Below are 24998 nucleotides of genomic sequence, written 5' to 3'. Positions count from 1 at the left end.
TACTGGGAATAGCATTTTGTTTTCAATATAGAAAAAAGACCATAGTTGAATATTTCACTGTTGTAAAACTTAAAAAAATTGGAATATTGAATTTATACCCTCAACTTATAAAATATATTAATTAAATGTATCAAGTATTCCCCCCAGGGGTTATCTTGTGCATTTATTCTTGGTATCATCTCTTGAAGGGAGTATTTTATCTTTTTTAGGGTATCTAGACTGTTTCATGTAAAATGAAAGCCTTACACTGGATCATCCTTTCTAGCTCAAAATGTAATTTTATCAGAAACTGTTCCGTCTTGTAGGTTAAATTTATACAAAACGAGTTGTTTAAAAATATTACTAAAGTCCTTTGGAAAAGCATCAATTATATTGTAGTACATGGAGAAAGTTAGAAAACAAAGTCAATATGTTGAAAACAGAACTCATTGTCTTATTTCTCAAACCTAGGTACCTAGCACCCACAATATTTATTGTGTCTAGTAGCCCAAGTCTGAAACCAGGCAGTCATCTTAGACTTCTCTCTTTTGCTGCTCACTTTAAAAAAGCCATCAAATCCTATTAATTTTCCTTCCTAAATATCTTTTACATTTGACACATTTTCTTCATCTTTACTGGCACTGTCATAGCTCAGGTCTCATACCTTACTCACCTAGGCTATTAAAACTGTCTCCCTAACTCCAGTATCATAAATCTAAACCGTTTTTCATACTACAAATTTTCTTCTGAACTTGATCATGCCCCCTTTTCCGTTCAAACTTCCTCAAGATTCCCATCCATAAAGGCTAAAATCCAAAAGCCTTCGAGAGGCCGTCACATCTGCTAAGTCTCCAGTCTCATCATTTTCCCATTTGCGTCCTCACACACCTACACCGCACTGCCTGGACCCACTCACTCTTTTTATTTATTTTTATTTTTTGCGGTACACGGGCCTCTCATTGCTGTGGCCTCTCCCGTTGCGGAGCACAGGCTCCAGATGCGCAGGCTCAGCAGCCATGGCTCATGGGCCCAGCCGCTCCGCGGCATGTGGGATCTTCCCGGACCGGGGCACGAACCCGTGTCCCCTGCATCAGCAGGCGGACTCTCAACCACTGCGCCACCAGGAAAGCCCCCTCAGTCACTCTCGGACTTCTCTCTCTCACGACTCCAGCGCCTTTGCCTACCGCCCCTCAGCCGGGAACACCCCTTCCCGCATTCACTATCTAGCCAACGCTCTATTCACCCTTCTGTTTTCTACGGAAGTAGTAACAAAAGTGTACCACATCCGTGAAGCTCTCTCCTGACTCCCAAGCCACTGTAAAGGCCACTCTCCCTTTCTAAGGGTCCCAACAACCCTTAGAAAATTACTACCATTAAATGATTACAGGGGGTTATAATTATGTTTGCACTTGTTTCTTCCCTAAGACTGTGAGCTCTTCTTAGAGGACAGAAATAGATTTTTCACTCTCAGCTCCATTCTATCACAGCACCTGATAGTTTTCCTCACGTTCTTTAACAATAGGAGAAGCTTAAAGAAGACCAATTCTAAGGAGAAAGAGTATCCAGGGAAGAATTGCTACTAAGGTAAAGGGAAATCTCGCGAGATGTAGGTCTTGCGCCCCGGGTCAACGGAGGTCGCCGACCGTTATTTAGCCGTTAAACCTCCAACCGCCCTGCACTTCCCTCCTGGCCGCTCGGCTGGCGCGATATCCCGCCTTTTCCGAGGTTCGGAGGCAGAAGTTCGTGTTGGTTCTTTCTGCTGCCCTAATAGACAGCAGGTGGCGGTTCGCGTGAGCACCGAGCCCGCCGTTTCCCGCTAGTTTTTTAAAGGTAAGGGCAGGTGTGCCGAGTTCCCTCCCTGATGACTGAACCCAGAGCTGGGCGACGTTTTGTTACTGGCCCTCCCACACGCAGGCAGCCCCCGGCGCCTTGTGGCGCCTTCTCCGTAGTCGTCTAAGCACCTCAACTAGTTCTTCCCGGCGAGGTGATGCAATTTAACAGGGCTGGTGGAGGTAACGGGCTTCTTTTCAGGCAGTCCCGGCGAAGATGCCTAGTTTGAGTTTCTCGGTTATCCATTGACGTCGCCAGCGTGGCCATTGGTGGTGGGGGGATGGTGGGGACAAATAGGGGATGTTTCTGCTTTGAACACCACGGCAGTAAGGGACACCGTAGGCTTCCATGGTAGCAAATGTTTCACGCATTCCTTTATATACCCATTTATTATAGAATAAGTAGTGTATTAATGAAACAATGTAAAACACTTTCTCCCCCATCTTGAGCAATAGATAATTACGACTGGAAGAGAAAATGGAAAAGCAGAAGCCCTTTAAATTGTTTGTACCACCGAGATTAAGTAGCAGTCAAGTATCTGCAGTGAAACCTCAGACTTTGGGTGGAGATTCTGATTTCTTCAAGGTAAATTTGCATTTATTCATTAGGTAAATGAGGTAAAGTGAACTTTCTTACTGGTGATATAATTTTTTTCAGTAAATATGTTCTGATTTACCCAAGAATTTTGAATAGCATTTCTTTGAATGAATAATGAGCACACTTAATGTGTTTAGGCATCATTCATTTAAAGAAATAATTACTGGTGCTTTGGAATTCTGCATACATAATGGAACCTGCTTACTTTAATCCTCTTTCTTTAAATGATTTAAAGCAACTTATGAACATATACAATGAAATAGTAAAATATAAATTAGAAGAATATTAGGATCAAGGAAAATTAAGAAAATTTGGACAAATATGTTGACATACTGGTAAAAATCAGTGTTTGAGGTTAAAATTTGACTCTGAGCTTCTGGGTTGACAGGATAAACGGGAAGTTCGTACGTGTAGTAGGTTCTTATAGGAAAGGAGGAATAGAGCTTTTTTTAGTAATTTATTTAAATTTCTCATGTGGGGACTTCCCTGGCCAGTCCAGTGGTTGACTCCGCACTTTCACTGCAGGGGGCATGCGTTCAGTCCCTGGTCAGGGAACTAAGAACCCACATTATGCACAGTGTGGCAAAAAAAAAAAATTACATTAAAAAAATAATTTTTTTTAACATCTTTATTGGGGTATAATTGCTTTACAATGGTGTGTTAGTTTCTGCTTTATAACAAAGTGAATCAGTTATACATATACATATGTTCCCATATCTCTTCCCTCTTGCGTCTCCCTCCCTCCCACCCTCCCTATCCCACCCCTCCAGGCGGTCACAAAGCACTGAGCTGATCTCCCTGTGCCATGCGGCTGCTTCCCACTAGCTATCTACCTTACGTTTGTTAGTGTGTATATGTACATGACTCTCTCTGGCCCTGTCACAGCTCACCCTTCCCCCTCCCTATATCCTCAAGTCTGTTCTCCAGTAGGTCTGTGTCTTTATTCCTGTCTTACCCCTAGGTTCTTCATGACATTTTTTTTCTTAAATTCCATATATATGTGTTAGCATACGGTATTTGTCTTTTTCTTTCTGACTTACTTCACTCTGTATGACAGACTCTAGGTCTATCCACCTTATTACAAATAGCTCAATTTCGTTTCTTTTTATGGCTGAGTAATATTCCATTGTATATATGTGCCACGTCTTCTTTATCCATTCATCCGATGATGGGCACTTAGGTTGTTTCCATCTCCGGGCTATTGTAAATAGAGCTGCAATGAACATTTTGGTACATGACTCTTTTTGAATTTTGGTTTTCTCAGGGTATATGCCCAGTAGTGGGATTGCTGGCTCGTATGGTAGTTCTATTTGTAGTTTTTTAAGGAACCTCCATACTGTTCTCCATAGTGGCTGAACCTATTCACATTCCCACCAGCAGTGCAAGAGGGTTCCCTTTTTTCCACACCCTCTCCAGCATTTATTGTTTCTAGATTTTTTGATGATGGCCATTCTGACTGGGGTGAGATGATATCTCATGGTAGTTTTGATTTGCATTTCTCTAATGATGAATGATGTTGAGCATTCTTTCATGTGTTTGTTGGCAGTCTGTATATCTTCTTTGGAGAAATGTCTATTTAGGTCTTCTGCCCATTTTTGGATTGGGTTGTTTGTTTTCTTGTTATTGAGCTGCATGAGCTGCTTGTAAATTTTGGAGATTAATCCTTTGTCAGTTGCTTCATTTGCAAATATTTTCTCCCATTCTGAGGGTTGTCTTTTGGTCTTGTTTATGGTTTCCTTTGCTGTGCAAAAGCTTTGAAGTTTCATTAGGTCCCATTTGTTTATTTTTGTTTTTATTTCCATTACTCTAGGAGGTGGGTCAGAAAGGATCTTGCTGTGATTTATGTCATAGAGTGTTCTGCCTATGTTTTCCTCTAAGAGTTTGATAGTTTCTGGCCTTACATTTAGGTCTTTAATCCATTTTGAGCTTATTTTTGTGTATGGTGTTAGGGAGTGATCTAATCTCATACTTTTACATGTATCTGTCCAGTTTTCCCAGCACTACTTATTGAAGAGGCTGTCCTTTCTCCACTGTACATTCCTGCCACCTTTATCAAAGATAAGGTGTCCATATGTGCGTGGGTTTGTCTCTGGGCTTTCTATCCTGTTCCATTGATCTGTCTTTCTGTTTAAAAAAATAAATTTCTTATGTGGAACTTTATGTTGGAAATAGGATGAAGCAATGAATATTTTAATTTTCTATGTTGTAGAAAAATTCTTATGTCTCTATAGCCAAAGAGTATAATATTAAAATGCTATTCAGTGAAGAAAATTCTCAATTCTACCAGGGGAAAGATCATAATGAAATTGAAGAAAGCCAATATTCTAAGCTACTAATTAAAATCACTAAAATTATTACTGAGTACTTAACAAAGCATGTATCATGTAATTTTAGTTTAGCTTTCTCTTATAAGTGAAAATTAAAAAATTTTGCTTTGTTTACAGGGCAAAATCGTTTGATATATTTAACACTATGTATACATTAAAGGATTTACAATTATAGTCACTTTTTTAAGCAGATGTATACTGTATATGTAATTACATATTACACTGCTAGTTATTAGAGTGGTATGAGACAGTGTGTTTAAGAACTTCTTTGTGTTTCTAGGGTTTCAACAAATGTGTTGAAGATGATTTTGGTTTTCCATTTGCAATGACTAATTTCTCCAAAAATGGGAAAAACATTGATTCAGGTAGGAGACTAGAAAAGCAATGTATCACCTTACATAGAAGCATTTTTAAAATACACATTGCTAGATATCAAATAAGAGTATTATATTGATAGCGTTGACATTAAAGCTAGATATAATACTTAATATATAAAACAGGATGTTGGCATATTTAATTCCAGTTGTCTTTTATCTTGCAGATCCTGCTTTACAAAAAGTTGACTTTTTGCCCATGCTTGAACAGGTCAGTTAAGTATAGTGTATATAGATATAACCTGTTTAGATATTGAATGGCTTGCTTGAAAAAGAAAAAAAAGTCTTTAGTTGTTGGATTACTAGTCTTCAGTATTTAATTGCTGCTATTTGGAAACTATCATCAGGAGTATTTTCTCATAGGAAAAATTTATTCATTTTTTAGGTTGATAATTCTGACAGTTGTCATTACCAGGAGGGACTAAAAGACTCTGATTTTGAGGTCAGAAGATTTCCTGTCTATATTAAATTTCTTGTAATTGGAGTATCATTTATTATTACTTGTATTTATCTTTCTTTTGAAGCTTCAAAAGGATTAATATTTAGTTAAGGTTTTAAGTTATATTCTTTAAAACCTTTTTGCCACTTTGCTTTTCTTTTGAATTTGCTGAAACACTAGGCCTCTGTATTTTCCTGAGTTATAAAAGCATGAATTCTTACGGGGCCATTTAACTTTAAACCATAAAAATCAAGAATAGGAAAGGGGAGATGAATGCAATGTGTGAAAAGGTTGAGAATTAAGCCAGTATTTTACAAACAATTCTTGAATTAATAGGTATGATTGTTTGGCTGGTTTACTGTCTAAGGAATTTGTAGGATATACTGTACTTTTGATTTTAGTTATAAAAATCATTCTTTCTTATGGCACATAGATGTCTTTAAAGCAAAGAGAAATTCCATGGCCTGGTAAAGCGCTATCTGGTTGTTGCTGGGATTATGGTATCACAAATTTAGAAATACGGAATTTATTCATATATTTTGATAACAGAGCTATCAGCAAGGAGAAAGTAGCATGATTAAAAAAATAAAAGCAAACCTTTGACATTTACCTTATAATGTGGAAAGGGATGATGCAGGAAATCCAAATAAAATCCAAATAAAACCTCAGGCTAAATGAAAGATCTTGTGTTCACTATTATTTTTCTTGTCATTGTACCTTAAACTTCATATCCTTTGGCTAATCCTTAAGCTGTTTGTATAACCAAAATATTTCAAGACCATTGCTAAAATTGACACATTTCATGTAGAGTGATTTATTTTAGCTTTTAAGCAGCCAGATTCTCTCATTGACTTAAAGATTTCTAACTTCTGGCTTAGGCACATTTTGAAGTTATTTGATTTTGTTCATCAAGGAATAACTTAGTCAGGTGACCAGTAACCTTAGTAAAGTAGCTAATATTGCCTTAGTAGTTAGAAAAAAGTTAATATAGCTTTCAGCATGGTATTAGGGCATAAATTGAGGAGAGATTTGGTCTCAACTATTAAGATACTCATGGATATTTTCAATAGGCAGCTGTAGTTTGGTTATACTAAAATTTTGAACTATTAACAGTCATTGAAAACCTATTTTATAATAGAATTCAGAACCAATGAGCAGACTATATTCAAAACTGTATAAGGAGACTGACAAGATCAAGAAGTGGAAAGTGAGTGTAGAATCTGAACTGAAGCAGAAAGAAAACAAGTTGCAAGAAAATAGAAAAATAATTGAAGCACAGCGGAAAGCCATTCAAGAACTACAGGTATAATGAAATTTGTAATTGAAAATATAGTATAGTAAATCTTATAATACTATTAAAACTAGAGTATTATTTCAGAGTAAGTTGGGTTTATCTTGTTTCTGTGATGTGGATTTTAAGAATGGTGTTTTTTGAAGTTTCATTAATATTAGTTGCATTTCAACTTTAGGATGAGCAGAAGACAGGCTGCATGAAACTTAATGCAAATGACTAGGGAAATAGTAATTTACTTTAGATAAAGATTGATTTAATGATTCTAATTATAGAATTTTAATTTTTATTGGTTCCTGTTACTGATGATGTTTTGTTTGATATGTCTTTTTTTATTATATTAGAAAATGACATTGTAGATAAAACTTTAAATTTGAAACTGTTTCTCTTCAATTTTATGGCATAGTGAAAGAAAAATTTTGAGAAAATGCAACATTGGGTTAGGAGAAAGATAAAACATCATTTCAAAATGTTTAGGGAAGATAATATCACATTAAAATATTGTTGGATACATTTTGGAGATAATTCAGCAAACCTAATTTTAGACTGATGAAAGTGAGACCCATATTCTTATAGGATATCCATAAGTGTGACAAAAAAAGTTCTTCTTTGTGTTCAAAGAAAATAATTCTTATTGACCATCATAGCATGTTAGCAAAGAAATGCTGCTTAATGAATATACTCATGTTTATTTTGCTAAGTAAAATGTGATGAACTGTTCTTTTGTCTTATAAATTAGTTTGAAAATGAAAAAGTAAGTTTGAAATTAGAAGAAGGAATTCAAGAAAATAAAGATTTAATAAAAGAGTAAGTAATAATTTAATGAATTTGTTCTTTACAAATTTATTTTTTATTCCAAACTAATTATTAAAATAATTTCCAAAAATTGGATGTGCTCTTTCTGTTGTATAATATTAATTGATATATAGAATTCTATCTGGGTGCTGTGGAGAAAAGGAAGACATACCTATTTTACATTCTTGCATTTGGCAAACTGTGGTCACTGACTAGTAACTTCTCACTTTTTAAAATGACAGGCAGGGAAGCCATTACTTAGTGTTGATAAAGGTACCTGATAATCTTATATCTACAACTGCCTATGTATATTGTATACCTTTTTGTTTGACTATTGTTTTAGGTGAAACCCTTGCAGAAGAGGGCTCAACTTAGTTCCAAGCTAATTCTCACTGTCAAATTCCTGTTTTTGCCAGTGGCCCAATCATTCTTCCATTAACTTTGGCTTAAAACTTTAGTATCATCCTTTTTTTTAAAATTAATTAATTTATTTTATTTATTTAATTTTGGCTGTGTTGGGTCTTCATTGCTGCGCGCGGGCTTTCTCTAGTTGTGGTGAGCGGGGGGCTACTCTTTGTTGCGGTGTGCGGGCTTCTCATTGCGGTGACTTCTCTTGTTGCAGAGCATGGGCTCTAGGCGCATGGGCTTCGGTAGTTGTGGCTTGCGGGTTCTAGAGCGCAGGCTCAGTAGTTGTGGCACACAGGCTTAGTTGCTCCACAGCATGTGGGATCTTCCCGGACCAGGGCGCCAACCCGTGTTACCTGCATTGGCAAGCAGATTCTTAACCACTGTGCCACCAGGGAAGTCCAAGAATTAGGTTTGTAGTTACTTGTTTTGATTTTACAAAATCAGTAACAATAAAAAGTTCCTCTGTCTAGAACAGTTGTTCTTAAACTTTAGCAAGCTTCAGAATTACCCGCAGAGCTTCTTAAAACACATGTTGTTGGCCTCTCCTCCCCTGCCAGAGTTTCTGATTCAGTGGAGTAGACTTAAGAATTTGTACTTCTAACAAGTGATGTGGATGCTGCTGGTGCAAGGATCATACTTTGAGAACTACTGATTTGTGGTAGAGAATAGTCACAGGCTTTGAAAACAAAACAAAGCCACCTTTGATTTCAGTGACTTCTTAACCTTTTCATTTATTAGATTATTGAAAATGTTAAAGGATGTAGTTTATGTAATATTACAGCTTTTGCTCTTCATTAAACTAATATTTAGACTTAAAAATTATTATAAAATGTTAATCTGTAACAATTCATTTCTGCAGAAAAATTATACATTGGAAAATTTAAACTGGTGTATATGTTAGCAACTTCGAGACACCCAGAGGTCTTTTTTTTTTAACTTTCAATACCATTTAATGAGATTTGGAAGATATGACTGCATTATATTGACCTTTAAAATTTTGTTTGGTTGAGATATAATTGACATATAACATTATATTATTTTTAAGTGTATAATGTAATGATTGATATATGTATATATTGCAAAATTATCACCACAATAAGTCTAGTTAATATCCATTACCACATATAATTGCAGATTTTTTGTTTTGACAAGAACCCTCAAGATCTACTCTCTTAGCAACTTTCAAATATACAATATTACTAACTGTATTCATCATGCGGTATATTACATCCCCGGGATTTATTTTATGACTGGAAGTTTGTACCTTTTAACTCCCTTCACTCATTTTGCCCACCTCCCACCTCTGTCTCTGGCAACCATCAATCTGTTGTCTGTATCTATAAGTTTTTAATTTTTTTTTAAGATTTCACATATAAATGAGACCATACGGTATTTGTCTTTCTTTGTCTGAGTTATTTCATATAGCATAATGCTCTCAAGTTCCATTCATAATGTTGTAAATGACAGGATTTCCTTCATTTTTATGGGTGTATATATATTCCACACTTTATTTATCCATTGATAGTTAGGTTGTTTCCATGTCTTGACTGTTGTAAATAATGCTGCATTGAACATGGGGATGCATATGCCTTTTCAAGTTAGTATTCTTGTTTCCTTTGGATAAATCCCAAGAAGTAGAATTGCTAGATCATATGGTTTTATTTTTAATTTTTTGAGGAGCCACCAAACTGTTTTTCATAGTGGCTGAACCAATTTATATTCCCACCAGTAGTGCACAAGGGTTCGCTTTTCTCCACATCCTCACCAACACTTGTTATCTCATCTTTTTAATAATAGTCATTCTAATAGGTGTGAGGTAGTATCTCATTGTGATTTTGATTTGCATTTCCCTGGGGGTTAGTGATGTTGGGCACCTTTTCATGTACCTGTTGACCATCTGTATGTCTTCTCTGGAAAAATCTCTGTCCAGATCCTCTTCCCAGATTAAAATCAGATTGTTTTTTGCTATTGAGTTGCATGACTTCTTTATATACTTTGGATATTAACCTCTTATCAGATATATGATTTGCAAATATTTTCTCTCATTTAGTAGGTTGCCTTTTAATTTTGTTTATGGTTTCCTTTGCTGTGCAGAAGCTTTTAAATTTGATGTAGCCCACTTGTTTATTTTTCCTTTTGTTACCTTTGCTTTTGGTGTTAAATCCAGAAAATCATCACCTATGTCAAGGAGCTTACTGCCTATGTTTTCTTCTAGGAGTTTTATGATTTCAGATCTTAGGTTCAAGTCTTTGATCCCTTTTGACTTTATTTTTGTGTATGGTGTAAGGTAGTGGTCCAGTTTTGTTCTTTTGCATGTGGCTGTCTAGTTTCCCCAACACCATGTATTGAAGAGACTGTCCTTTCCTCATTCTGTATGTTTTTGGTTTCTTCGTCATGAATTAATTGACTGTATATCTGTGGGTTTATTTCTGGGCTGTCTATTCTGTTCTATTGATTTATGTGTCTGGTTTTATGCCAGTACCATACCATTTTGATTACTATAGCTTTATAATGTAGTTTCAAATCAGGAAGTGTGATGCCTCCAGCTTTGGTCTCCTTTCTCAAGATTACTTTGGCTAATTGGGGTTTTTGGTGATGCCATACAAATTTTAGTATTGTTTGTTCTGTTTCTGTGAAAAATGCCATTGGAAATTTGAGTGGGATTGCATTGAATTTGTAGATTGCTTTCAGTAGTGTGGTATTGTGATTTATAAGAAAATATATATATATATTTGGTCATTCAGATGACCAAAATATATTTCACGTATATATTTAGTTTTCATCCATCTTTCCTGACTCACAACTCTTCAAACCCTTGGAATTTCCTAAATGTTGAGAGTGAAAAGGTGTCTTGTTATGCTAATGAGGTGACTTTTGGACCCCACCTAAAGATAGGGGCCGGTTGCCTGGAGAGCCAACCACGTGGTTAGAGGATTGGAACTTCCAACCTCTGGGGACAGGCAAGGACCTGGAGTGTGAATCAGTTGCCAATGGCTAAAGATTTAATCAGTCATGACTATCTAATGAAGCCTCTGTAAAAACCTGAGAGGTCAGGGTTCGAGAGGTTCCTGGTTGGTGAACATGTGGAGATTTGGGGAGAATGATGAGCTCGGAGAGAGCATGAAAGATTCTCACCCTTTCCTCATACCTTGCCCTGTGCATCTTTCCCACTTGGCTGTTCCTGAGTTATATCCTTTTATGATAAACCAGTACTCTAGTAAGTAAATTGTTTCTCTGTTCTCTGAGTCATTCTAGCAAATTAATAGAAGCCAAGGAGGAGGTCATGGGAACCTCTGATTTATAGCCAGTGGGACAGAACCACAGGTAACAACCTGGGCTTGCAACAAGCATCTGAAGTTGGTGGGATAAGGGGAGGGTAGCAGTCTTATAGGACTGAACCCTTAACTTATGAAGTCTGATGCTATCTCCAGGTAGATGGTGTCAGAATTGAATTGTAGGACACTCAGCTGTGGTGCCCAGAATTGCTTGTTGGTGTGAGGAACCCCCTTCCAATTTTGGAATTGGTACCAGACTCCATTTAGGTAGTGTGGACATTTTAACAATATTAATTCTTCTAATTCATGGACACAGAAGATTTTTCCATTTATTTGTGTCTTCTTCAATTTCTTTCATCAGTGTGTTATAGTTTTCAGTGTGCAGGTCTTTTACCTCCTTGGTTAAATGTATTCCTAAGTGTGTTATTCTTTTTGATGCAATTGTAAATGGAATTATATTCTTAATTTCTCTTCTGATAGTTCATTATTAGTGTACAGAAATACAACTGATTTTTGTATGTTGGTTTTGTATCCTGTAACTTTACTGAATTTGTTTATTAGTTCTAACAGTTTTTCGGTGGAGGCTTTAGGGTTTTCTATATATAATAGCATGTCATCTGCAAATCGTGACAGTTTTACTTTGTTCTTTCTGATTCAAGTGCCTTTTATTTTCTTGTCTATTGCTGTGGCTAGGACTTCCAATACTATGTTGAATATCAGTGGCAAGAATGGGCATCCTTGTCTTGTTCCTGATCTTACAGGACAAACTTTCAGCTTTTCAGGGTTGAGTATGATGTTAGCTGTGGACTTGTTATATATGGCTTTTATTATGTTGATGTAGGTTCCCTCTGTACCCACTCTGTTGAAAATTTTTATCATAGATGGATTTTGAATTTTGTCAAAAGCTTTTTCTGCATCTGTGAGATGATCAGAGGTCTTATTCACATAATTAATGACTCTTCAGAAAATTACTTATTTTATGTTTTGAAGGTAAGATAGCTAGAATATTTCTGGGGTAATTAGTAATGAAAATACCAATCCTCTCTTCTCATTTTATTTCTTAGGTGAATCTGGAACTGTTTACTAAAAGGTTATTGAAAGCTACTTGGGTAGAAACTTTTAAGGAGCTTTTCACTTTAAAAGGAGGCAGTTATTAAATCATCTTTGCTAATAGTACAGTCAACCAATTTTTCCTTTATAGTCATTTATGAACGATATGTGATATATATTAAATATTATGATGTTTTAAGAATTTCTTTAAAATTGTAACAGTAATGTTTCATAACTTTTATATATGATTTTGCTTTGAGATACATTACACTTATGCAAACTCTTTCCTCTGTTTCAGGAATAATGCTACAAGGCATTTATGTAATCTACTCAAAGAAACTTGTGCCAGATCTGCTGAAAAGACAAAGAAATGTAAATATCTTTCTCATTTTATATGATTTTATCAATTTATTGTTATTACTTTAATGGTGGGGGTGGAGAGGGAAACAAATTGTCTTTTCAGTTTTTGGAACCAATTAAAAATTTTTAAAAAATATTTATTTATTTATTTATTTGGCTGCGTTGTGTCTTAGTTGTGGCACATGGGATCTTCACTGCAGCATGCAAGGTCTTTTGGTTGTTGCATGTGGGGTCTTTTCATTGCAGCATGTGGGGTATTTTTGTTGCAGCACGTGGGGTCTTTTTGTTGCAGCACGTGGGCTTCTCTCTACTTGTGGCGCACGGGCTCCAGAGCACGCGGGCTAGGTAGTTGTGGTGCATGGGCTGTCTAGTTGCGGCACATAGGCTCCAGAGTGTGCAGCCTCAGTAGTTGCGGCATGTGGGCCCTCTAGTTGTGGTGCGTGGGCTCTAGAGCATGCAGGCTCAGTAGTTGTGGCACGGCCTTAGTTGCCCTGTGGCATGTGGGATCCTAGTTTCCTGACCAGGGATCGAACCCATGTCCCCTGCATTGGAAGGTGGATTCTTAACCACTGGACCACCAGGGAAGTCCCAGGAGCCATTTTTTATTTGAACAAGTTATATGTGTCTCATACCATTTCTTTATATAAGTAGTAACTAGATTCTCAGTTCTTTGAGCTTTGAAAAGTTCTTCAAGCTTTTTGAAAGATAATATATTTTAAAAGATATATATTTACTTGGCATTTATGGTTAATTCGCATTTCAATTAAAGTGTGGTCTTGAGACTAACCTTCTCTTCTGTTTGGAACAACCAGGAAATTGAATCAAGAATGATATATAGCCATGTTCATAATAGAAAATACTGATGGAGGGCTATGCTGAAAGCACAGTGCTTAAGAATAGCAGTGTAGTATTTATTTATAAATAGAATTCTCAAATTTCTTCTAAAGAAACATTATTTTAAAACATTCTATTAAGGTTGTAGTATGTATGTGAAAGTGCATGTTTTTATTTTATGCATATTTTGATGTTAATTGTAAAGTAGGAATTTTTTTCATTTTGATGAAAAACATAATCTGATTTTCAAAAATAATTGTTTTTGTCTTTGTCATTAATCTGCCATTAGGTCTACTTTGTTGTTTGTTTGTTTCTGCCAAGAATCTGTTGGGAAATACTGTCTACCTGCTTTTTCAGGATAGCCTCTATTTTTCAAATTTTAATTGATACCACACAGCTTAAGAGCTTGGATTGAAGAGATAGATAGCCCTGTGCTCAAATTCAAACTTTCAGTTGTTATCTGCTTGACCTTGAATAATTTGAATAATTTATGTAATCTCTGACCCTCTGTTTATTAGTTAGTAAAGTACCTCAGTGTTGTTTTGAGAATTAAGGTAGTTAATAAATATAAAATGCTTAAACAGTGCAAAGTGCTCAATAAATGTTAGCTGTTATTATTATTTCTAGTATGCAGTATTGCTAGTTATTTTATTCTTGGTCTCTGCCTAAAGTACTTTGCTTTTGCAACTACATATACCTTCCAGAATGTACCGCACCACTATCAGCTCTTCCATGATACCCTGTTTATTCAACTTGCAAGATTAACTTTTCTGTCTAAATATAAAAAGTGGTGAAAAGTATATGGATGGGGTAGAGAGATAGTATATGGACTGCACTGTAGAAAGTAACCTGGGCTAGAGAGGCAAGGCTGTTAGTTCTTTCTTCCATTTAGTTTTAAGCTAAGTCAGATATCAGATGGTGGGAGAGGTTTGAAGAACCTTTTAAACATTTTTAGGTGATCTCTTAAGTGAACTAAAGAGTATATCTTTTTTCCTCATATTTGTTCGTTTGTTTGTTTATTTATTTATTTATTTATTTATTTATTTATGGCGATGCCACATGGCTTGCAGGATCTTAGTTCTCCAGCCAGGGATTGAACCTGTGCCCTTGGCAGTGAAAGCACAGAGTCCTAACCACTGGACCACCACAGAATTCCCCTAAAGAGTATATCTTGATGTGACATGTAGATTCTTTTTTTTCCTAAAACATCTTTTATTTATTTTATTATTATTATGATTATTATTATTTTTTAAATTTTTATTGGAGTATATTTGATTTACAATGTTGTGTTAGTTTCAGGTATACAGCAAAGTGAATCAGTTACACATACATATACATATATCCACTCTTTTTTAGATTCTTTTCCCATATAGGCCATTACAGAATATTGAATACAGTTCCCTGTGCTATGTAGCAGGTCCTTATTAGTTATCTATTTTATATATAGTAGTCTGTATATGTCAGTTCCAATGTCCCATTTTATCCCTTCCTCCCACCTTACCTCCTGGTAACCATAAGTTTGTTTTCTACATCTGTAACTCTATTTCTGTTTTGTAGATAAGTTGATTTGTACCTTTTTTTAGATTCCACATATAAGCAATATCATACGATATTTGTCTTTCTCTGTTTGACTTACTTCACTCAGTATGATAATCTCTAGGTCCATCCATGTTGCTGCAAATGGCATTAGTTCATTCTTTTTTCTGGCTGAGTAATATTCTGTTGTATATATGTACCACATTTTCTTTATCCATTCTTCTGCGGATAGACATTTAGGTTACTTCCATGTCCTGGCTATTGTAAATAGTGCTGCAGTGAACATTGGGGTGCATGTATCTTTTTGAATTATGGTTTTCTCTGGATATATGCCCAGGAGTGGTGGATCATATGGTAGCTCTGTTTTTAGTTTTGTAAAGAACCTCTATACTGTTTTCCATAGTGGCTGTACCAATTTACATTCCCACCAACAATGTAGGAGGGTTCCTTTTTCTGCACACTCTCTCCAGCATTTACTGTTTGTACATTTTTTGTTGATGGCCATTCTGACCAGTGTGAAGTGATACCTCATGGTAGGTTGTTTTTTTTTCTTTCAGATGGTAAAATTTTTGTTTTTTTTTAAAGATACTATAATTAATTAATTAATTAATTTATTTTTGACTGTGTTGGGTCTTCATTTCTGTGCGAGGGCTTTCTCTAGTTGCGGCAAGTGGGGGCCACTCTTCATCACGGTGCGCGGGCCTCTCACTATCGCGGCCTCTCTTGTTGCAGAGCACGGGCTCCAGACGCGCAGGCTCAGTAGTTGTGGCTCACGGGCCTAGTTGCTCTGTGGCATGTGGGATCTTCCCAGACCAGGGCTTGAACCCATGTCCCCTGCATTGGCAGGCAGATTCTCAACCACTGCACCACCAGGGAAGCCCTCAGATGGTAAAATTTTTATTGGAAATACCTGATCTATATTTAAAACTCATAAATGTACAGTTGAAAAAAATAGATTCACATACCCAAGTTGTTCCAAACACACTTATAAGTTTTCCAATCACTGAATCAAGAAATGAGTTTTAAATTTAATTAAAATGAAATAAAATGAAAAATCAGTCTCATCAGCCACATTTCCAAAGGTCTGTTGCTCACCTTTGGGGCATTGGTGGTCTAGATAATACTGTTAAGCCTAAGTCTGATTGTACTGTTGCTGTGCTCCTAATTCTCCAGCAGTTTCCCATCACACTCAATGGAAAAGTCAAAGTCCTGACAGTGGTCCACAAGGCCTTTCATGTCTGCCCCTGCCTACTCTTCCATCCTCATCTCTTGCTTCTCTCCTCCTCATTGACTCTGCTCTGGCCACCTCAGACTCTCCAGACCTACTCCCACTTCAAGTTCTTTGTCCCTGCTGGTCCCTGTGACTGGAATGCTCCCACCCCTCCCCAACATCATCATGTGCTGCTCCCTCACCTCCTTCAGGTCTTTATTCAAATACCATCTTCCCCTAGGTTCTAGCCTAGCCACTGTATTGTACATTGATGACCCCAACCTCTACTGACACTTCAAGTCCTTTTTCCCTGAATTGTTTCACTCCTGGGCAGTCAATCACTATCTGACAAACTCTAGATTTTACTTTTTTGAGATGTTTATTATCTTACCTCCTCCCGCAATGGAATGTAAGCTCTATGAGATTAAAATTGTTGTCTGTTTATTCACTGCTGGATCCCTGGCCCTGAGCATATCACTTGTTGAATGAATGTACCTCATGGTAGTTTTGATTTGCATTTCTCTTAATTAGTGATGTTGCGCTTCTTTTCACGTGCTTTTTAGCCATGTGTATGTCTTCTTTGGAGAAAAGGCTTCTTAGGTCTTCCACCCATTTTTTGACTGGGTTGTTTGCTTTTTTTTTTTATTTTTGCTGTACGCGGGCCTCTCAGTGTTGTGGCCTCTCCCGTTGTGGAGCACAGGCTCCGGATGCACAGGCTCATCGGCCATGGCTCACGGGCCCAGCCGCTCCGCGGCATGTGGGATCTTCCCGGACCGGGGCACGAACCCATGTCCCCTGCATCGGCAGGCGGACTCTCAACCACTGCGCCACCAGGGAAGCCCAAGGGTTGTTTGCTTTTTTGATATTGAGTTGCATGAGCTGTTTGTATATTTTGGAGATTAATTTCTTGTTGGTTGCTTCATTCGTAAATATTTTCTCCCATTCTGAGGGTTGTCTTTTTGTTTTGTTTATGGTTTCCTTTGCTATGCAAAAGCTTTTAAGTTTAATTAGGTCCCATTTGTTTATTTTTGTTTTTATTTTCATTACTCTAGGAGGTGGATCAAAAAAGATCTTGCTGTGATTTATGTCAGTGTTCTGCCTATGTTTTCCTCTAAGAGTTTTGTAGTCTGTGGCCTTACATTTAGGTCTATAATCCATTTTGAGTTTATTTTTGTGTATTAGGGAATGTTCTAATTTCATTCATTTACATGTTGCTGTCCAGTTTTCCAAACACCACTTATTGAACAGACTGTCTTTTCTCCATTATATATTCTTGCCCTAAAAATTCTTAATACTTGCCTTATATTTACTGTAAACTCCATCTGTATTTTTGCCGTAAGCCTTTATTTTTACTCTTGTGATTTTCTCTGTCTTTTATTTATTCATTCAACATTTTAAAAAGTGCCTACTATGTGCCATGAAATGTTCTAGATGCTAAGGGAAAACAGTGGTAAACAGACAAAATTTCTGCTATTATGGAGTATGCACTCTTGTAAAGGGACACATATCATAAATGAATAAATAAAATACATGTTGGGTGATGACAACTGCTTCAAAAGAGAATATTTTGGGATAGGGTATTTGGGGAAGTTTTTTTCTGATTAAGTGGTATCTGATTAGAGACCTGAATAAATGAGGGAATGTATCATGTAGCTATTTTGGGAATGAATATTTCGGGCAGAGGAAACAGCAAATGCAAAATCCCTTAGATGAGAGCCTGTTGAATCTTTTCAAGTCATAACAGTGAGGTCACTGTGCTGTTCCTTCCATATTTCTTACCTTTTTTGTATCTTTCATCTTCTTTTCTTATTGCGCTCCCTTCAGGATAATTTCTTCTGCTTTGTTCCAGTTCACCAATTCTCTATTTAGCTGTTTCTAAACTGTTTTTAAATTCATCTGTTAGGCCTTAATTTCTGCTCTTGTATTCTCTGGTTCTGTTCTTTAAAAAATATCTGTAATGTTACTTTTTAGAGTTTCAAATTCCTTGCAGAAATTTTTAAGCTCGCTTTTTTTTTGTCTCCATGAGCATAGTAAGCTTAGTTTTATTAAATTTTTTGTCCAGCAATGCCAATATCTGGAATCCCTTGGGATCTGTTTCTGTGGTTTGTTGTTTTGTAGATTCTAGTTCTTATTGTTTATCTCATTGTGTACTTCATTATTTTTGATTGCTTGCTTGAGACTTAGAATGATGTGACATTTTCCTAGTTCTCTGAATGCTGAGAAGTTTTAGATTATATCCTGGACATGTTGTGAGATTCTGGGTCCTGTTAAAAATCCCTTGGAAAATGTTTGTTTGTTTGTTTGTATTTTAGCAGATACGCAACTCAAGTTTAGATCACAAGTTCTATCTTACCTTTTGTGTGCTGGGGTTCCATTATCAGTTCAGTTTTCAAAGCTTTTGCCATGTTACTCTGCGTCTGTTTCATGTATGCTCCACTCAAGATTAGATTAGTTCTGGGACTTGGATAGTGATTTCAGAGGGACTTGCTATATTTGCCTTGGGTCTATCTTGTACATGCACATCCTCCCTTTTCCCTATGGGACTTGTGCCAAGTCATACAAATAATTAGGGAATCACCTTCTCGAGCTCTCTCTAGCATTGCCCCTTCACCCTCAGCCTTACAGGGGTCCCGTCCTCCTGTCCTTTGGTGAGAGACATGGAGTTTCTCCTGGGGTTTCATATGTCCTTGCTGCCATGGCTGCTGTAGCTCCACTACTGGAGCCACCTTTGGGGCAGGGCTGGAAGAGAAAAAAAAAAGGGATTTCCTTTTGCTTTTATAGTTCTGCTGGGCCCTTACACTTTAGTAATGCTAGGAGAGAAGGTAGGAAAAAAACTAAACAAACAGGAAACTTGCCTTCACATGAGTCATTTCTTCAAGATTTTACTTTTCTTCCCAATCTACCTGCTTTTGCTTACTTTTCAGATTCCTCAAGTAGTTGCTTTATGGATTTCATCCAGAGTTTTTAGTTGTAATCAATGGGAGACAAAGGCTATAGTGGGCTTATTCCATCTTGACTGACACTGGAAGTTGGTTTAGGTTTTCTGAGTTATAATCCTCAACCTGTTCTTGGCCTGATGATTCATCATTATCTTTTTAGATCTTTGATTCTTTCAATAATTCAAAAAATTCCTCCAGATTTTTATCTTTAGGAGGAAGGTTGGTCTGAATTATTTAGTCATTACCATAAGACAGAGTCCTGGATGCTTTTTCAAAATACAGATCAAATAATGTCACTGTCTAATTTTTTCAGTGGCTTTCCATAATTTTCAGGATAGCATGGTGTTTGCCACTTCCCTTCACCTTGCCAAATCTTTTCACATGTCCCACATACACAAGCTCATGGAAAACTACTTGTTAACCCCTAAACAGATTATACTTCTGAGTTTTTGCATATGTTTATTGGCTGATCCTCCTTCCTTTTTCATCTTGTTAATTCATATTTGTCCTTCAAAACTCAGAGTAATTATTACCACCCTTGGGAAATATTCCCTAGTTTTTCACTCTGACTTAGATGCTCCTCTTCTTTTACTTAGTACCCTTAGTATACCTTTACCATGTATTTATGAATTCCTTCAACAAATATTGAGTACCTACTACATCTCACTGTAAGCTTGCAGGCAAGGGATCATGTCTTATTTGACTCAGTATATTCAACACTTTGCACAGTGTCTGTGAAGATAGCAGGCAATAAATAAATTCATGAATGAATAAGTAAAGAATAAATTTGTTCTTAGATGTACCTTAAAAAAAAAACAAACCTTTAAATGGCTGTCTATTGCTCACATTAAGTACATTGGAATTCTTTAGCCTGCCATTCGAAGTACTGCATACATTTTTTTTTTTCCTGTAGCCTTATCCCTTAATCTAAATTACTTAGTGTTGAAAAGGACTTTAAAGCTTTTTGGTCTATTTACATATCCATTGCTTTAATTCTTTTATAGGAAATTAATAATTTCCTTTGTGACTACCAAGTGGTAGTCTCTTTCCTGTGATTGAACATATTCAGTGTTGGAAACCCACTAACCCCGAGGCTGTCATTTAAGCACAGCTCTTATTTTTATGTTGAAATCTCTCTCTCTCTCTCTTTTTGTTTTTTTGGCCACACCAGGCAGCTTGCGGGATCTTAGTTCCCCACCAGGGGTGGAACCTGGGCCCCCTGCAGTGAAAGTGTGGACCTCCAGGGAATTCCCTGTTGAAATCTCTTATATTGAAATCTCTTTGTAGTTTCTCTCTTCTTATTGTATTTCTTCTCCTTAAGGCATACAGAAAAAGTCTAAGCACTTTTTTATCTCTTTAGATTTTTTTTTTTTTAACATCTTTATTGGGGTATAATTGCTTTACAATGGTGTGTTAGTTTCTGCTTTTAACAAAGTGAATCAGTCATACATAAACATATGTTCCCATATGTCTTCCCTGTTGCGTCTCCCTCCCTCCCACCCTCCCCATCCCACCCCTCCAGGCTGTCACAAAGCACCGAGCCAATATCCCTGTGCCATGCGGCTGCTTCCCACTAGCTATCTACCTTACTGCGTTTGTTACTGTGTATATGCCCATGACTCTCTCTCGCCCTGTCACATCTCTTTAGATTTTTAAAGGTGGTTACTTGTCCTTTCTGAACCTTGTCTTCTTCAGCCTAGATGTTTCAAGATTCTTTGTACTTTTGTTATTTTGGTTGATCTGTTTGAATATTGTTGTTATATTTAGGAGTCCAGATCTGTATTAGATAATCTAATGTGTAACTTGACCTGTGTAAAGGACTATTTCTTGTCTAATTGTAGGTGTCATTAATGAACTCTAAAGTCAGCTTATTTGATAGTCACATTGTATTATAGGCTTTAGTGACTTCACTAGTCATTAAAATCTTTCACTTTTTTTTTTTACTTCATTCTTTGCAAGTGCATTTAGGTTTTTGGATCCAAATAACATTCTTTGCATTTATCCCTACTGGTTTTCATTAGGCAGACCTGTGTTTTAATCATGTACCACCACTTATTATTTTGGGATCCTAGCAAATAACATAATTTTTCTGTGTCACACTTTTGTTATCTGTGAAATGGGGATAATCACAGTTCCATTTATCTATACCTAGATTTCTACCTAAATATATAGTATATGTATTTATGCATATATTTTCCCCCTTGCCAGGACTCTGGCATTTTCTTGATCCTTTTGATTTACAGTTTTGTCAGTGCAACCATTTGGATCTATATGCACTAGTCTATTTCTTTAGACCAGGAAAGCCTTATGATATCTTTGGTCACTTATTCTGATTTCTGTTTGGGTATACTTATTATTTGTTTGTTGGCCCTCTGTTCTTCGTTTCTCTAATTGTTTTAATATTTGTTCCCCCACCCCCTCAATTTATGTTTGTTTCCTGTATTAGGAAACAATTTGACTTCTGAAGTATCAGTTCTTTCCTGTCCTGCCTCTAATCTCTAGTTCCTTTGAGTCTCTCATTATCTAAGCCATTGCTCCTTTCCTCCTTATTTATTTTTTCTATTTAATTCACCCCATTTCTTGAATTTCTAACATGGCCTGTTCTTTCTTTATGACTGTATCTTCCTCTTTCACTGAGACCATATTTTCTTGGTTCTGTTGAGAATACCAAATAGTTTTCTGAAATTTTCATCTGAATTCTCTAGAGTTCGTTTTCAGAGATAGGCTGTTCCTTTTAACATCTTTCATGTTCCCTTTTCTTTGTTTGACAGTATTTTTTCATAGGCCTCGTGTAGGTTTTCTAACCATATACATCATTGAAAAAAGCAAGAACTATCTAGACTAAATAAACAAACTAGGTGATAAACTGAGCTTGGTCCTAGTATAGTGGTTGAATCCTCTTTTTATATTTATAGTTGTACAGCAGGTCACTGAGCAATTTCTAATGTTTTCACCTTGCATGGCTCTACTTATGGTAGCTGAATCTCTTTTCTGTCCCTTCTGTGTGGTTTTCTCGTACTCTGATAAATTTTGTAGAATATATGATTCTGAGTGATTTTAGTCAGCAAACTCAAGTATGCACAAGATTTTTATGTCTTAAAATGTTAAAAATTCTTAATTTTTAAGATGTTTTATATCTTTATATTTTTTATATTTTTATATCTTTTTTATATCTTTATATCTTAAAGCCTTCATTCTGCTAGTGTGGAAGAAATTATCTCAGTAAATTTGGGAATTTTTCTTCTTTCCCTGGGATTGTATGTAAATTTGGGGGTGCCCATATAGTACCATGTGGTAGAGAGGGACGTTTGTTTCTCAGTCATCTATCCTCTGAGACTTTTCATCATTTCGATTGGTATTCAGTTATTTGTCCACATAGATAGTTGGTGAGCTGCTCCTCATACCAGTCCTCAGGGCCTATTCAGGTATGCTGGTTCTCTGTGCTTCATCCCACCATGCTCAGTTGCATAACGTGTTGGAACAAGGGAAATTGTGAAGCTGTTTAAGGCCTTACCTGTCTATATATATTTCACAGGCATTTCTTCTCAGGTTTTGTCATCTTCCTAGAGTTATACTGAAGAAAAAAAAAGCACAGCCCCACTCTACTCTTAGTTGGCCCTAACTCTCTGGGATTTCTGTGTTCCCCAACCCTGAAGCTTAGCTTGGTGAGGGTAGAGGGCTACAGAACCCTTTCTTTTTTTTTTTTTACATCTTTATTGGAGTATAATTGCTTTACAATGGTGTGTTAGTTTCTGCTTTATAACAAAGTGAATCAGTTATACATATACATATGTTCCCATATCTCTTCCCTCTTGCATCTCCCTCCCTCCCACCCTCCCTATCCCACCCCTCTAGGTGGTCGCAAAGCACCCAGCTGATCTCCCTGTGCTATGCGGCTCCTTCCCACTGGCTATCTATTTTACGTTTGGTAGTGTATATATGTCCATGCCACTCTCTGGCTTTGTCACAGCTTACCCTTCCCCCTCCCCATATCCTCAAGTCCATTCTCTAGTAGGTCTGTGTCTTTATTCCTGTCTTACCCCTAGGTTCTTCATGACATTTTTTTTCCCTTAGATTCCGTATATATGTGTTAGCATATGGTATTTGTGAACCCTTTCTTAAGTACCTGCCAGAATCTAATAAGCTCTCTCAGCTTCCCCTTTTAAAGGCTTCTTCCTTACAAACTGGTAAATATTTCTTAGGTCTAGAGGATGGAAGCTTTGTTCTGACTTATATATTCTGAAAATCTATTACTTGTTTATATCTTGAATCTTTCCCCTAATCCCAACACTGGGCTTTTGAAACTCATAGACATTTTCTTTGCTTTTGGTTGAATCCTTTCTTATTTAAGATGATGAATGCAGCACGATCTAGTTGGCCAAATTAGGGCAAAGTAAGTGTGTGTGTGTGTGTGTGTGTGTGTGTGTGTGTGTGTGTGTGTGTATGAGAGAGAGAGAGAGGAGGGAGAGGGGAGAGAGAGGGAAGGGAGGAGGTGGGGGTGGGGAGTTTAGATAGATAGATAGATAGATACCAGGAAAACCAGGGAGTTTAGATAGATAGATAGATAGATAGATAGATAGATAGATACCAGGAAAACCAAAAAGGTAGGCTTATACTGTTACAGTATTATGTCAGTATATTAGAACACTCTGCTACGAAAGTCCCTTCTCTATGCCACCTGTAGCAACTTGCTCCTGACAACTGTAAAGTACATCTATACCAATTTATTTTCTTTTTTGTAGTTTTATTTATTTGCTTTTCAGTACTTGCCTATTGGAAGAATGACTGGAGGGTATTTTGGAAGTACTGGTGGTAGTGGTAACGGGAAGATTGGAGGTGTTGGCAATAGAATGCAGTTCTTTGGTGCAAATAATTTCTGTGGAATAGGGAAGGTTTGTTGCTAAATGTGTTTGTTAGTGAATATGAGACAGTGAATAGATGGAGTGAGAAGGATGAACCATCTTTCTGTTGAAATGCTGATGTGTTCTGTCTCTATTTCTTTAAATTTTCCAGCCCTTTAATATTCAAATAAAAATGGTTTATTTGAATATTCAAATAAACGGCTCCTGTTCCATGTGCTGTGATAAGTCTAGAGCTCTCTTCAGTATTTTTGAGGCATTTAGGATACTTGTATTCTTCTAAAGTCAGTTCATTTGGCTCTTCATTGACATTTGAGTCTATCGTAGCTGCCGTTCTCTTGTTTTGCAGCTTGTTACTGAGAATATAGGACCAATACCCTCCCTTTAGTCTAATGTGGTTTCTGTGTTGCTTGGCCTTACCTGGGGGAATGATGATGGGACAGCTGCATTTCTTTTCCTGCCTCGTGCCTTAATTCTCTACAGCACCACCTATCAACTCTAAGTTTTACTGACTTTACTCAAGGCTTGAATATATAGTTAGAGGGAATCATTGCTCAGGTTAAAAAAAAACCAAAAAAGAAAACCCTAAAAAATATTATAGAGGAGTTACAGGAGATTTGTTCTTGGGGCTACACCTATTCTTAACTTGTTCCTCTGGTCTTGAGATTTATCTTCTTTCCTGCCTCTTCAGAGATAGAGCAGAAACAAGAGTGAGCTTTGCCTTTCACATGTACTTCAAGAATCTTAAATATACAAAGGAAAAATACTTCATAGACTAGTGGTTAAATCCCTACTTATTGTAAAGTCTAAAACTGTAAATATATTTTACAAAGTTTGAATAAATTAATGAATAGTAGTAATTCTATAAAAGGAAATTAGAGATAATTGAACAGCA

The 24998-nt window shown here is 36.7% G+C and overlaps 1 protein-coding gene across 1 annotated transcript in view; it reads left to right on the top strand.

Annotated features, from left to right (window-relative positions):
- The first annotated feature begins 6688 nt into the window (after positions 1 to 6688).
- The window catches only part of SYCP1 (synaptonemal complex protein 1), a 159162-nt gene continuing 140852 nt past the window's right edge, over positions 6689 to 24998 (top strand). The window contains exons 1-3 of the mRNA XM_019919177.3: positions 6689 to 6849; positions 7577 to 7644; positions 12664 to 12737. Coding sequence (XP_019774736.3) covers positions 6697 to 6849; positions 7577 to 7644; positions 12664 to 12737 — 295 coding nt within the window. The 5' untranslated portion in view covers positions 6689 to 6696. The remainder of the gene's footprint in view (positions 6850 to 7576; positions 7645 to 12663; positions 12738 to 24998) is intronic.

Source organism: Tursiops truncatus, chromosome 1, assembly GCF_011762595.2.
Source record: "Tursiops truncatus isolate mTurTru1 chromosome 1, mTurTru1.mat.Y, whole genome shotgun sequence".
Lineage (NCBI taxonomy): Eukaryota > Metazoa > Chordata > Mammalia > Artiodactyla > Delphinidae > Tursiops > Tursiops truncatus.
Note: the sequence above shows the minus strand (reverse complement) of the source record. Positions and strands in the feature narration are given on the sequence as shown.